General features: G+C 39.1%; 1 protein-coding gene across 6 annotated transcripts in view; it reads left to right on the top strand.

Moving 5' to 3' along the window:
* Positions 1-13,564, top strand: part of prickle2b (prickle homolog 2b) — a 152,349-nt gene that overhangs the window by 112,147 nt on the left and 26,638 nt on the right. For 5 of the 6 annotated variants that reach the window (XM_052017718.1, XM_052017717.1, XM_052017715.1 and 2 more), the window contains one exon: positions 10,041-10,224. In XM_052017718.1, the coding sequence (XP_051873678.1) occupies positions 10,093-10,224 (132 nt within the window). In that variant the 5' untranslated portion in view covers positions 10,041-10,092. Of the gene's footprint in view, positions 1-9,839; positions 9,936-10,040; positions 10,225-13,564 lie in introns of those variants that run through there. The other variant, XM_052017716.1, reaches the window with a different exon arrangement.

The raw sequence follows: 13,564 nt of genomic DNA, 5'->3' as shown, positions 1-13,564 counted from the left end.
TTGAAGAAGATGGATAGCTAATTAGTCACACTCATTGGAGAACAGAAAAGAATGGATCTGTTTAATGTGTCTTACATCTCTTCATAATCAGTTCATAGATGTAATTGCCAGTTTACATGTTCAAACTGCTCATGAGCTTATGTAATGAGTGTAGAGGATTAAAGCTGCCTTTATTATGATCAGCGGTTACATGTGTCTCCTGTTCAGCGTGGGAGGTAAGATGTACACAAAGAAGTATTTGTTCAGATGCATAATTTAGTGGTCCTAAAACAGGCAGAATTCCAACATTTAAAAAAAGAAAACTCCAATTGGCAAACCTGTTCTCTTGTCCTGTACTCTTATTTATTCATTTTGAACATGAGTTTTGATATTGGGTGCAATATTATTAGGATTCAGATGGTAAAACAAACTTCATTCTTTTGTTGGAGTAACAGGAGTAATGCAAGTTGGTTCATGGAGAAGGAGGTATTGTAAAATCTGACCGTTGTCCCATATGCAGAACGTGCATTTGGCCTTCTTAATTCTTACACCTCCCAACAGCCAAATCGCATCTTTTTATCTTGCCACTCCATCAACATTTGAACTTTCCAAGGGTGCCAACCCTGAGACCCCTCCTGTGACGGGTTCCAATTAGCACAGCCACTGTTCATTGTCTTCACATCTGCATCTGCATTTGGAGCCTACAGCTTGTGTACCGTAGATAAGAGGTTCAAAAATGCCCTAGCAATCCAGGTTCAGGTGTGCATACAGGCCCAGGATCAGGCGTCTCGGAGTTGGTGACAAGTCCCCAGGAATAGTAATTTTATTAAATTTTATTAGGAGCTTCAGGTCACTTTGAAGAGCATTTAGTTGGGGCCATCAACCTATCCCTTCTATAACATTTGGAAGCCAGCTAGGCCATTCTGTAGCTCGGCTCTCAGGCTTGAGCTGGAGGTGAGCAACCCTCAGCTGATAGCAACTGTCTGCTATCCACTCTGACATTGTTGAATGGTCATTCCTTAGGAATGTCAGAATTTGAAAAACATACCTAAGGAAAGCATTGGTAAAAATATTGTCTGATGTCAATTGTCAGTTGACAACTGATGTTAGTCAGTTACATACGATAACTTTGTATGCATTACATGAACAAACTGAGTCAGTTCGAGCATCATTTACTTACAGATAACCTACTTTTTGATACCCAGGTTGGGTTTCACCAGGACTACTGGGCCCTGACCTCATTACAGGCTTGGTGCAAACATGGACAGAAGAATTGAATTCCAGAGGTCCGGTGGGAGTGAGTTTCTTTGACAACTAGGCTGCATTTGATTGAGCTAATTATGGCACAACTATCCTTAGCTGATTCAGCAATTGCCTTCCTTCCATGATCTCAGAAGTGGGGATGTTTGCAGATGATTGCAGAAAGTTTAATTTATTTTCAGCTCCTCAGCAAGTGAAGCTGCCCCTCCCTGTGTGCAGCAAGACCTATCAGATATGGGCTGATATGTGGTAAGTAACACTCATGGCACAAAATTGTAAGTCCATGACCATCTCTAACAAGAGAGAATCTAACCACCTAACCCTGACATTCAATGGCATTACCATCACCAAGTCCCCCACCATCAACTTCCTGGAGATCATAATTGATCAAAAACTCACCTGGGCCAGCAATATAAATACTGTGGCAGGAAGAGCAGATCAAAGGTTGCATTTCCTGGGGCTAATGACTCACCTCCTGATGCCCCAAAACCATTCCACCATTTGCAAGGCACAAGTCAGGAAGAATACTCTCCACTTGCTTAGATGAATGCAGTGCCAACAACTTTCAAGAAGCTTGACACAATTCAGGACAAAGCAGCCCCCTTGATGAGCGCCCCTTCAACCACCCTAAATATTTATTCCCTCCATCACGAGTGGACAGGGCTGTGGTGTTTACACATTACAAAATGTACAGCAGTTCTTTACCATGTTTCCTCCCAACAGTGCCTCCCAAATCATCGACCACCACCTAAAGACAAGGACAATAGATGCATGGGAGCATCACTACCTGTAGGTTCCCCTCCAACTTGCCCACCCACCCTGACTTAGAAATATGCTTCTGGTCCTTCATCATTCATGGGTCTAAATCTTGGGAATTCCCTCCCCAACACCATCACTGGAACTATTTTTACCAGAAGGACTGCAGCCATTTAAGAAGGCCTGAAGGACAATTAGCTGTATGCAATAAATGCCAGCCTAGCCAGTGATGTTGAAGTCTCAAAATGAATGCTGGATGTCAAGCAAACAGTCTGACAATTTTGAAACAGTGACTGGCCAAGAAAAGCAATAGTGACGTGACACTGGGTGGAAATTGGCATCTTATTTGAATATCATGTTGCCACGGGGCAGCACATGGATGAGAGATTGTAGGATGTCTAAAGGGATCCTTAGATCACCACAGGAAATAGTACAACTACAGAATGAGAAGCCATTGCAAGTACTTATTGGCTATTCCTGGAGAGTGAAGTGAAGATGAGTGAGGCTAGTGATTTTTGCAAAGATAACCATGTGAGAAAGCTGGTGATTGCATGTGTTGGGTTACAAAGAATGTGCTGGGAGTGAACTATTGAGAATTCTTGGGTTGGAGAAAAAGACCATGTTGTGAGAGCTGGGCATTAAAATGCTGTAATCTTTCTAGTTACCCTTCTGAGATCTTTGAATTGCAACCTGCACTACATCCAGATCCTGGGTGTTATGTTCCTGGACTTGACAATCTCAAACATCTCTCTCCAACTATGGTGTTATCCTTCTTGTGGAAGGAAAGGGAGTTGTCTTTTAATTCACATTTTAGGATCTGGTGCTGCTGGCAAAGCTGGCATTTACTGTCCATCTATAATTATTCTTTGAGAAGTCAGTGGTGAACCACTGACAACTGAGTGGCTTGCTTGGCTTTTCAGAGAGCTGTTAAGAATCCATCAGATGGAGTGTATCTAGAATCATGTATCAGCTAACCTTGGTAAGAATGGCAGAGATCTCCCTCTGAAGGATGTAATGAAGCAGATGGATCTTTATAACAATTCTACAGCTGCCATGGAGCTAGCCCAGCCTCTGGATTACTAGTCAAGTAATTTAATCACTGCACCACTGCTGAATCATCATCCTGGTTTCTTCCAAGTAGACCTCCAAAGAAGCTTCAGGATACCTGTAATTCCTTACTGACGCCACTGCAACCTGCAGCCTCCAGAGAGGAATGTAACTTTGCTGTAAGGTCCCAATTTATTAAGGTCTCTAGCTGCCCTTCTGGAAATTGTACTGTTAAATTAGATAGGTTTGCCATTCAAGTGGAAAATTGGTCACTATTAAAATGTTCCAACCCTTTATATAGCACAGTGAGGAAATTTCAAATTCATTACACTTCCTATCTACCCACAACCCACCAATGGTCAAATCAGTGTTATTAAGAAGGCTTGACAGAATATCCCAAAAAAAATGACCTGAGTATGATATGCATGATTTTATAGAATTCTCAATGTTCACTAATGAATTTTTTTCCCAGTTTCTCAAGCTGCTTCATTGAGTAAAAGTGTTTTAAATAGAATACAAGTCAAGTGTTCAGGTCTTGGGTTGGAAGATGCTAACATGTTTTGGAATTGGTCTGTGGAGCAGAAAAAATATGGACAATGTAATGAGCAATGAAACTTTGATTTGGGAAATATGGTTTTGCTTTGCTAATTAACTCCTTGATATAAAATTAGTAAATAACCGGTGTGAACCATACAAGAGGCAAATGTTACCAACATTTCACTGGAAAAGTGAACTTTTGATACAAAGAGCCTTCATGCACATTTTCTACATAGATGATGGATTATAAATTCTGCTTTGTGACACAGTGTAGTTTCTCATTTGTGCCTTTCAAATAGGAAGGATTTAGCCAGTTTTGACCTGCCCTGTTAAGAACAAACTCAGAATAAAAACAGAAAATGCCGGAAATACTCAGTCATGCAGCATCTACGGAGAGAGAAATTGTTAGTTTCTGGTGGATGGTCTTCCATGAGAAACAGAGATAAAATTAAATATCATATTTGTTTTAAGCTGCAGGGAAGGGAAAAAGGTGGAGAGAACAAAGGGGGTGTCTGCGATGGCATGATAGTGTCAGCTGAGAGAGAGTGGTGACAGCTCATTTACTGCAACTGATCTGTCAGGAAAAGATGTAAATAGAAGAAGACAGATGAGAGATGAAACAAAACACACAAAATGCTGGAGGAACTCAGTAGATCAGGCAGCATCTATTGGAGGGAAATGAACAGTTGACGTTTTGGGTCGAGATCCTTCATCAGGACTGGAAAGGAAGAGGACAGAAGCCAGAATAAAAGGGGAGGGGGAGGAGCACGAGCTGGCGGGTGATAGGTGAGTCCAGGTAGAGTGGGAAGGTAGGTATGGGTGGTAAAAGGGAATGATGTGAGAAGCTAGGAGGTGATAGGTGGAAGAGGCAAAGGGCTGAAGAAGAAGGAATCTGATTGGAGAGGACAGTAGACTGTGGAATAAAGGGAAGGAGGTGGGCAGGTCATGAGGGCCGGGGAACAGAAAGAGAAGGAATGAGGGAAAACAAAGTGAGGATGGGGATGGGGATGGGGGTGGGGAAACAGTGGGGTGTAGTTACCGGAAGTTAGAGAAATCAATGTTGGTACCGTCAGGTTTGAATATGATGTGTTGCTCTTCCAACCTGCGTCTGGCCTCAATGTGGCAGTAGAGGATGCCATGGACAGACATGTCATTGTGGGAAGTGGAATTAAAATGGCCGGCCACAGGGAGGTCCAGGCTGTTGTGGTGGACAGAAGTGCTCGACAAAGCGGTCCCCCAATCTGCATCGGGCCTCACCGATGTAGAGGAGGCCGCACTGGGAGCACGGGATGCAATAAATGACACTGATAGAGTCGCAGGTGAAGCGCTACCTCACCTGGAAGGACTGTTTAGGGCCCTGAATGGTGGTGAAGGAGGTGGTGTAGGGGCAGGTGTGACACCTGGCAGGGTCGCAGGGGTAAGTGCTTGGAGGGTGATCAGTGGGGAGAGATGAAGCTATGGGTTGTATACTTATTATGTTAATAGACCAGTAATGTCTGGATGAATAATCCCAAACACATCTGTTTAAACCCTTCAATGACAGTTTAAGAATTTGTATTCAGTTATTAAAACTTGAACATCAAAGCAGTAAAAGTGACACTGAACATGCAGTTTTGTCATAAAATCCAGAGGAAATTTCTGGTATACATTGGAGGTTATGATTGTGTTTATTGGATAGTAATGGAGTCCTACATTCCACCTCACTGGGGCTGGAATACAATGGGAATGCTACTCTTCCATCTTGGTTTGTGGCCAGAGTCAAGAAATTATAGTGGCGTTGTGGGCATTATTAGATATAATGAGAAGGGGTGTTAAAAAAACATAGTTTGCCCAAATGCTTTTACTTATGATGGATTATTATTCTGCCTTTTTTTCACTGTTTTAGTCTTGACATCTTCTAAATCGGTTCTCCTAATAAATATTACCAGCATATTGAATAACTGAGTGGACTGTTTAATGTTTCCCAATTTTCCCAGTTTTTATTTAATTGTAAGAGCAATGTGGATTGCAACATGTTATTTTGCCCTGTAAAAATTCCTTCCTGCAGTCTATTCTTCTTCATTAATAATGTTTCCATGTGGCAAAAATTATATTAACCTACTCATAGTTTATTGGTGTATAATTCTATACATGTACATCTTCACATAAATAACAGAGGAAAAATATTAATACCACTAATCTATAATAAAAATAATAGCCCAAAGCATGTTGTCAGAATAGTGATGAGGCTAATAATGATTGCTGTTATTTAAGTTCAAATGCCACAGGAACTTCGAGTGAGTTCAGATTCACAGAAATTGGAAAGTTACCTCATTGCTCCACCATTTTTGAAACTGGCATCTCACTACTTGCTTCTTATTCAAATGCATTGAGCTGCATGAAATTCCTGAATTTCCAGAGTAGATATGAAGCAAATTTGGCACAGAATGTTATATCAAGGCATCTCAATTCTTAAGCCCTATTTTAAAAATTCCTTGTGTTAATTCCTAATATATAAACAGAAAATTCTGGGAATATTCAGTAGATCAGGTAGCATCTGTAAAAAGAGAAACAGGATTAACATTTCAAATGAATGACCCTTTGTGTTAGTTACTGCCTGCCAACCAGAATGCCATTAAAATTTAACTTTTACAGATGTACAATCTAATTGCTTAAGGTTTTAATATGCAGCTTTTTTATTAAACTTTTTCTGTCTTTTACTACCATCTTTTGTCCATTTTATTTCCTTCTCTGTACCTGATTTGACCATAAATTCTTCATTGTTGCTTACACTTCCTTCTTAGTCCTTGTGCTTTTTTTTAATCCATTCAAGGGATATGGAGGTCACTGGCAATGCCAGCATTAATTGTGCAGCCCTAATTATTCTTAAACTGTCACCTTGAATCACTGCAGTCCTATTAGTAAATGTACTATTAGCGTGATTGTTTCAGGATTTTGATGCAACAATGATGTACAAAATGCAAAGTATCTCCAAACATGACAGTGTGTGATTTGGTGTGAGACTATAGGGTGATGTTGTTTGCATCTGTTCCTTTGTCCATCTAAGTTTGAAGGTGTTGTCAAAGAAGCCTGGCAAGTTGGTGCAGTGCCTCTTGTACCTAGTAAATACAGTCGCATGGAGTGCTAGTGATGGAAAGGTTGAAGGGATAGCAGTGAAGGGGACTGCTTTTCCTGGGCATGCTTCTTGTGTTGTTGGAACTGCCCTCATCAAGCTTTCAATCCAACATTTTGTGATTTTTTTTTTCCTTTTCACACCCCTAACTTGTAGCTTGTAGATGGTGAAAATATTGTGGTGAGTCTGGATAAGGGTAGCAGAGTGGTACTGCAGGTAGTACTGGTTCCTCAGCTTCAAAGACCTGGGTTTGATCCTGACCTCTGGTGCTATCTGTGTGAAGTTTGCATGTTTTCCCTGTGAATGTGTGGGTTTCCTCCCACATCCCAAAGTTGCGTTGATTGATGGGTTAATTGGTAACTGTAAATTAACACCCAGTGCGGGTGGCTGGTAGGAGATTCAGAGTGCATACGAGAGAGAATAGTTTAGGGCGGGGAATGGGATTAATGGGTTGCTCTGTGAGCCAGCATGGATTTGATAAACTGAATGGCCTCCTACTGTGTCATAGGAAAATAAACATGAGAGTCATTTGACATATAATACAGTCTCTAACTTGTAGTTGTGGCCAGTACAGATAAGTTTCTAACCTGTGGTGACCCCTAGGGTGTTGACAGTAGAGGTCTTATGACCAGTAATGCCCTTATTTTCATAATCCTTCATTGTGATGGGTCACATAAACATACAGTTGCTTGCATTGCTCACTCAGATCCCATATGAACTGCAGAGGATATTGTGGTGTTTCAAATTCTCATGTCCAGCAACTTATCACACAAGGAGAAAAGGAAAATCTTAAACAAGAAAATCTCACCAAAAGTGGAAGTATTTTGTTGTCCTGTCAAAGCAAGTTTTCATTCACCATCATCATTATTTTTAATTTTACAGTAATATCCATCCCAAGGCATTTTGTTTAAAGTCGTCCAGTTCTTTAAGACCACTTCTGAACTCTTAAGTGATACAGACCTTGAAGTAGCGATAAACATCTATAGATGGATCGACAAACTGTACAAGGCCCAAACATGAGATCCAAAATAAGATGAGAATCAGTCTTAGTCAAGCCCATTTCAACCTAGTCAAAATGCTCTGTATGATTCGCCTCCACTGCCACCTCTCCTGATTCAGCAGAAGAATTCTAAATTATTTGCTTCATTGACAGCAATGGTTAGCCAAGTGCCCAGTGGTGAATGAGATCACACTGCTTCTCATTACTCCACCTGATTTTAAGGAAATGTCTTAACAGTGATATCCAATACATGGGCATATTGTTGGCAACAAACTCAGGGATGAAGCAGTCCCAGCTCTTGTACAACATAGAGTAAGCCAAATTTGTAGGAGTCATGTAAGGGTATAAGGGCTCATGGATGTCCAATGTTTTAGATCGCCATTCCTTCTGCATCAGGAAGATTGTTAACTTCTTTTGAAGGTGTCCTGTGGGGGTGAGGGCATGAGGCACAGGCACAATATCTCCAAATATGTAATTTGGATATCAGTTTATCATCTCTGGAATGTTTACAGTAATTTCCAATTTTTTCCTCATTATGAATAACATATTGCCATGCTTTTCCCTTCTTTGTTTATTGAGGGCTGTCCTTTTCTTCCAACTTATATTTGCTTGCTCAATTATCATCTGCTTCAACAATTGGCAGGCTTGATTGGCAGGTTGAGTTCTCCAATTGTTATCTTCCATAATTTTTTCCAGTAACTGAGCATTTCATAGCTGGATTTTCAAGCTTATTGGCAACTTAAATGGTTAACTGTCTTCGTATTTTATTTTATTGATGTTAACTGCTACTTTTTAATTGCATTTGTAATACAGTACATTTTATTATTGTTTCATGCAGTTCAAAGTGATAATACACAAACATGTGTTGTTTCTCCCTTTTAGTTAAAAAAGTGTCCTGCTGGTAAAATTGCCATTTAAGAGGCATCTATTTAAAGGCAGCCAGCTGTTGGTCAGAATTTCTATATTCTGATTAGGTTGACATGATGTTGAAGCCATAATATTTTTAAAATGACATTCTCACATTACAAAAATTACTATACCATTTAATAAATAACATTCTCTAAAGTACAGTATATATTTCATAATGTGACTTGATGAACAAGGTACAACCTGGCAATAATTAAGTCTTCACACTTAATGCCTTTCGCAGTTTTAAAGGTAGATTTTAACATGCATTGTTGGTCTTTCTTTGCTCTTTAGTGTAGTTTTTGCTAAGTATCATTGTATAAATTCTTGGAAACAATAAAATCAATATTAGATGACATTCTCTGAATATGCAGAATAGTTTAATGTAAGACTGTTATCACAATACTTTACAGAAGATGTAACTAGTTTTAAGAAATATTGCTTTTATGTGACACATGCAATTTGTTTTCCTTTTAATTTGAAAACAATCTGAAATACTAATGTCTGCACGTATGTTTCAGGAATTGCCATCTTAACCCATATCCCATCCAAAAAAACAGGAACTCTGTACAGTTAGCAAATATGATGTGACTCGTACTTCAGGGTTTTTAATTAGTTTTGGTAATTATTCTCTGTAACTGGGCTCTGTTTTCAAAGGCAGGAACTGTGTGCTAAAATGCGTCCTCATGCTGAGTGGATGCAAACCAGATGCCCATTGTCTGTTTGGGTCAATATGCATTCTTGATCTAACGAATAACAGGAAATTGAGAAAATCTGGCAAGAGTCCATGGTCTAAGATAAACTGTTCGCTTGTATGAAAATCTTTAGTAAACGTAACATTAAAGAAGGAACCTTGTTCTTCTCAGATTGCTTTGACAAACCCATTGTAGTTGCCTGTACTTAATCAATATCAGTTGATAAACTATTCATTAACAGAATTGATTACTTTTTTAAAAATGCTGTTTAAATTAATTCATGAAGAAGATTAGTTTTAAAACTGAAGCACACTGAACATGTCTACTCCAGCACAGTTTTGAAATGTTATAGCCTTTGTGGTTTGTCACTTGATTCATGCACTGTAATAGCAAGTCATTTTGCATTTATACTTATGCTAGCTATTCAGTGTTTTCCTAATTGAATTGATTATTCCTGGCAGCCTGTTTCCCTGACAGCAGAGGCAACTTGGCTCTGACAGCTTTAACAACCTGACGAGCCTTAGAGTCCCTGACCCTCCTGGATTGTGCAACATGTATAGGACTGTAAACCACAAAAGGCATACATGCTAGACTATAAAACTGGCTTGAATGCTGTCAGCTACTGCCAGAGGCTGGTTGCCAAGTATGTGATTATATTTAAGTATCCAAGCCTTTAAGCTTGACAGTGATCATTTCAGTAGTTTCTCTACTGCAGTGAGCTTACAAATGGCTATTTTAATTTTCACAGAAAAATCTGTCTTCACTGCAAGTGCCCACGTGAGGAACATATAGTGACAGTGATGCCTTTAGAAATGGAGAAGACTGTGAACAAACTCATGTATGATTTTCAGAGGAACTCCACATCTGATGATGATTCTGGCTGCGCTTTGGAGGAATATGCCTGGGTTCCTCCCGGATTGAAACCTGAACAGGTAATGTCAATTTGCTGCCACTGTTAGTTATTAAAATCTTTTCTACCATTCGTAATTATTGATTCTTGTAAGGCTAAATAAACTTTGGTTCTTTAACCTAGTTACAGTATGCAGTGTTTCCAAAAAGTAATCTGATTGTTTTTTGTGAATTCATGCTAATTGAATTTCATTTTATAGAAGTAAAACTTCATGCTCTCCCCATTTAGAAATGATCCACTACAGCCTTGGCTCTGGACCAGAAAACATGCGTTTAAGTAGTAAAAGGTTTAAGAAACTGCAGTCACCATTATCTTAAACCACTCTCTGATTTTTTTTTTAAAAGTCTAAACATAAAGTTTAATAAAAGTTAGAAAGTAGCAATTGTGCTTGTACATGCCAGTTAGTGTTTAATTTTGGTCATTTTATTTATATCTTGTGCTCAATATTTTTATTTAATATTGCTATACCACACAATGACCAAGATATGAAAGAGAAACACTTGCAGAGAGAGAGAGAGAGAGAGAGAGAGAGAGAAAGAATGTTTTCGGATTATTTGAAATTGCCTTTAAGTCCCCTTTGGAGGACATTCCTGTGATGTCTTATATCATACTAAACAAATATTGACCCAGATTTTAAATCAAATTTCCCATTCTGTTAAGTATGTTGTGGATTAAATCTTTCTTAATTGTGTAACAAATCAGTAAAAGCAAAGATTTGAGAGTCTGAGTCATAACATGGAAAAGGATCAAGGACAGAAAAGTTTTCTGGCCCATTCAGCAACAGAACACTGAAAGGTTTTGAAGCCTATGGAGCAGAACAGCTCAGTTATCCTGAAGTAGATTATTTTATGTATAACTTCAAATTTGATGATCTCTAAGATTTTAAAGCCCAGCCCCTGATCAATATACATTTTGAATTTCCTCCAATATCTTTGATTTGTCTTGAAGATCATTCCAAATATTTACCCTCTTTAAAGTATAGAGTCTGATTCTTAGATTGGCTGTAAATTTGCATTTCAATTATACTGAACATAGGAGTTCATCTTGGCCAAAGAAACTTTGATTTATAAAGAGCTCTTCTGGCAAGCAATTTCTCAAAGTGCTTTGCAATAAAGTTTGACATCAAGCAGAGATAAAATGCAATCATTGTTGGAGTGATGTGGAAGAAGCATGGTTTCAAGGCATTCACTGAGACACAAGGATTTTAGAAAGAATTCCAGGGGATGCTGCATAGTCATAAAAGGTTGCCAGTAGTGAAGTAGAGGTAACAGGAGTGCCAAGTAGCTCAAAAGCAGAACATGATAAAAGTGATTTCAGAAATGAATTGGTGACTTTGGAAAGATTTGGACACAAAACCAGGATCTGAAAATTGATCCTAAGAGCTACCAAAGTTTAGCAATGATTGGTTTAATACTATGACATTCAAAGCTTATTGTACCTTAAAGTCTTTATTTAAATATCTCTCTCAAGAACAGGCTGATGAGCTACTTTCATCACTTTTTTTTTCTCATAGCTTCCTTGTATCTTAATCTTATTACTTTATGGCCTAAACTCAGAGATAAGTATCAATAAAAAATACAGTGCCATAGAGATTATATTACTGGACTAGTAATCCAAAACCTTAAACAAAGGATCTAGCAACTTTTATTAAAATCTCACCCCAGCAGCTGAGGATTTTAAATTGTTGTTCAAATAAATCTGGAATTAGAAAAGCTAATATCAGGAAAGGTGACACTACAGATTCCAAAATTATTGTAAAATCCACTTGGTTCACTGATTTCCTATAGAGAAGGAAATCTTTTACTATAATGCACTCTAAACATGATTTTAGACCCAAACTGTGTGGTTGACTCTGAAAGGGCCAACAAGGAACCCAGTGCCAAGAAGGTGGTTTACCACTTTTTCCATAGGCATTTAGGGATGGATAATAAACACTGGCTTTGCTTTTGATGCCCGAATGCATGAAAGAATAAAAACTAAAATTAAGCATTTATATGTAAGTATAATTTCACCAGTAATATTTAAACGTCATTCTCCAACTATGACCTGACCTATATATCTTTATTGATATCCAGTCCTGATAGAAATTAAATATTTTTACCCTTAAGTATTTCCATACTTTTCAACATCTTCCTGTTGAATATTTATTGCCATTCCTTATTTTTCTTCCCAAAGCACGTTGGCCTACAAACTCTATTGCACTTAAATGGACATGCAATAAGGACATTGCAATAAAGCACTATCTACCATTTCAGTCAGGGGGCCTTCTGCTGCTGGAGTTACAACTGAGGGAGAGAGAAATGGTGTCTTAGGTAGTGTTTGGTGGTGAACAATTGTGGCCAGTGCTCTGACTTAGTTACAGGGAAGGATGTTCAGGCCCTTAGCAGCAGTCAGGGATGGGTAAGGGTGATTGGATTTGGGTAGTGGGTGATGGTGGAATGTGCAGAGGAGATTTGGGACCAGTGCTGAAGTCTGGAATGGATGACGTCAATGGATACAGTGTGGGTGCTGCAGAAGGATGAAAGAAAACTAAACACCTTAACCTGACATGCATCCCAAATTAGTGTTGTGATGAGAGGAGTGACTGATGATATTGAGCCCCCCCTAGATAACATAGACCAGCTGGGTACTGAGACAATACTGCAGAAGGAGCATTACTCATTCCTGACTGGTGCTCCATGCCTGAATATCCTTCCCTCCCCCAACCAAGTTACAGCACCAGGCATGATTATTCTTTATCAATCTTCATCACCACCATTGCATTGCAGGAGGGTGGCTCATGCCTGAAAGTAACAGGTCAAATTTCCAGAAAGAAGCAAAACAACCCCAAGAAATGGTCATTATCACATTTCACTCTGTGGGGGAGGAATGGATTTTCAATTGTATAATGCTGAAAGAAGTCAGCATTATAAGATTGAATTTCCAAGCTATTGTCTCACACCCTAGCCTCATGAAATGCTCTCTATTTATCTAACTGCCCAGACTGCTAATATGTCTGTCTTCCTGAAGTCTGTTATAGACCTGTTTACCAGGTCTGCTATTTTGTTAGCAATTTTGAAAATCAAACACATTCCCATCGCAACCCATGCAATGTACAGCTTCCATACTTCCACCATTCCACCGACTTACTCTCTTGTCAATTGTAACATGGAAATTGAAAGTGCTCTGGAAGTCAGCTGGAGGCCAGAGCATTTGACTCCTGTTCTGCTGTTACACTCAGCACATACACTAGGGTTGTAGATCAATTGTGCTGAGCTGAGGAGCTGGATACACTTTGTATCTGACTGTCTTATTTAGCATAGCCTCGTTCATTTCAATGGGGTCACTGGCCTGGATTCAAAATCTAAGTGTAGGTAAGAGAA

This window comes from Pristis pectinata, chromosome 6 (assembly GCF_009764475.1).
Source record: "Pristis pectinata isolate sPriPec2 chromosome 6, sPriPec2.1.pri, whole genome shotgun sequence".
Taxonomy (NCBI): Eukaryota; Metazoa; Chordata; class Chondrichthyes; order Rhinopristiformes; family Pristidae; genus Pristis; species Pristis pectinata.
Note: the sequence above shows the minus strand (reverse complement) of the source record. Positions and strands in the feature narration are given on the sequence as shown.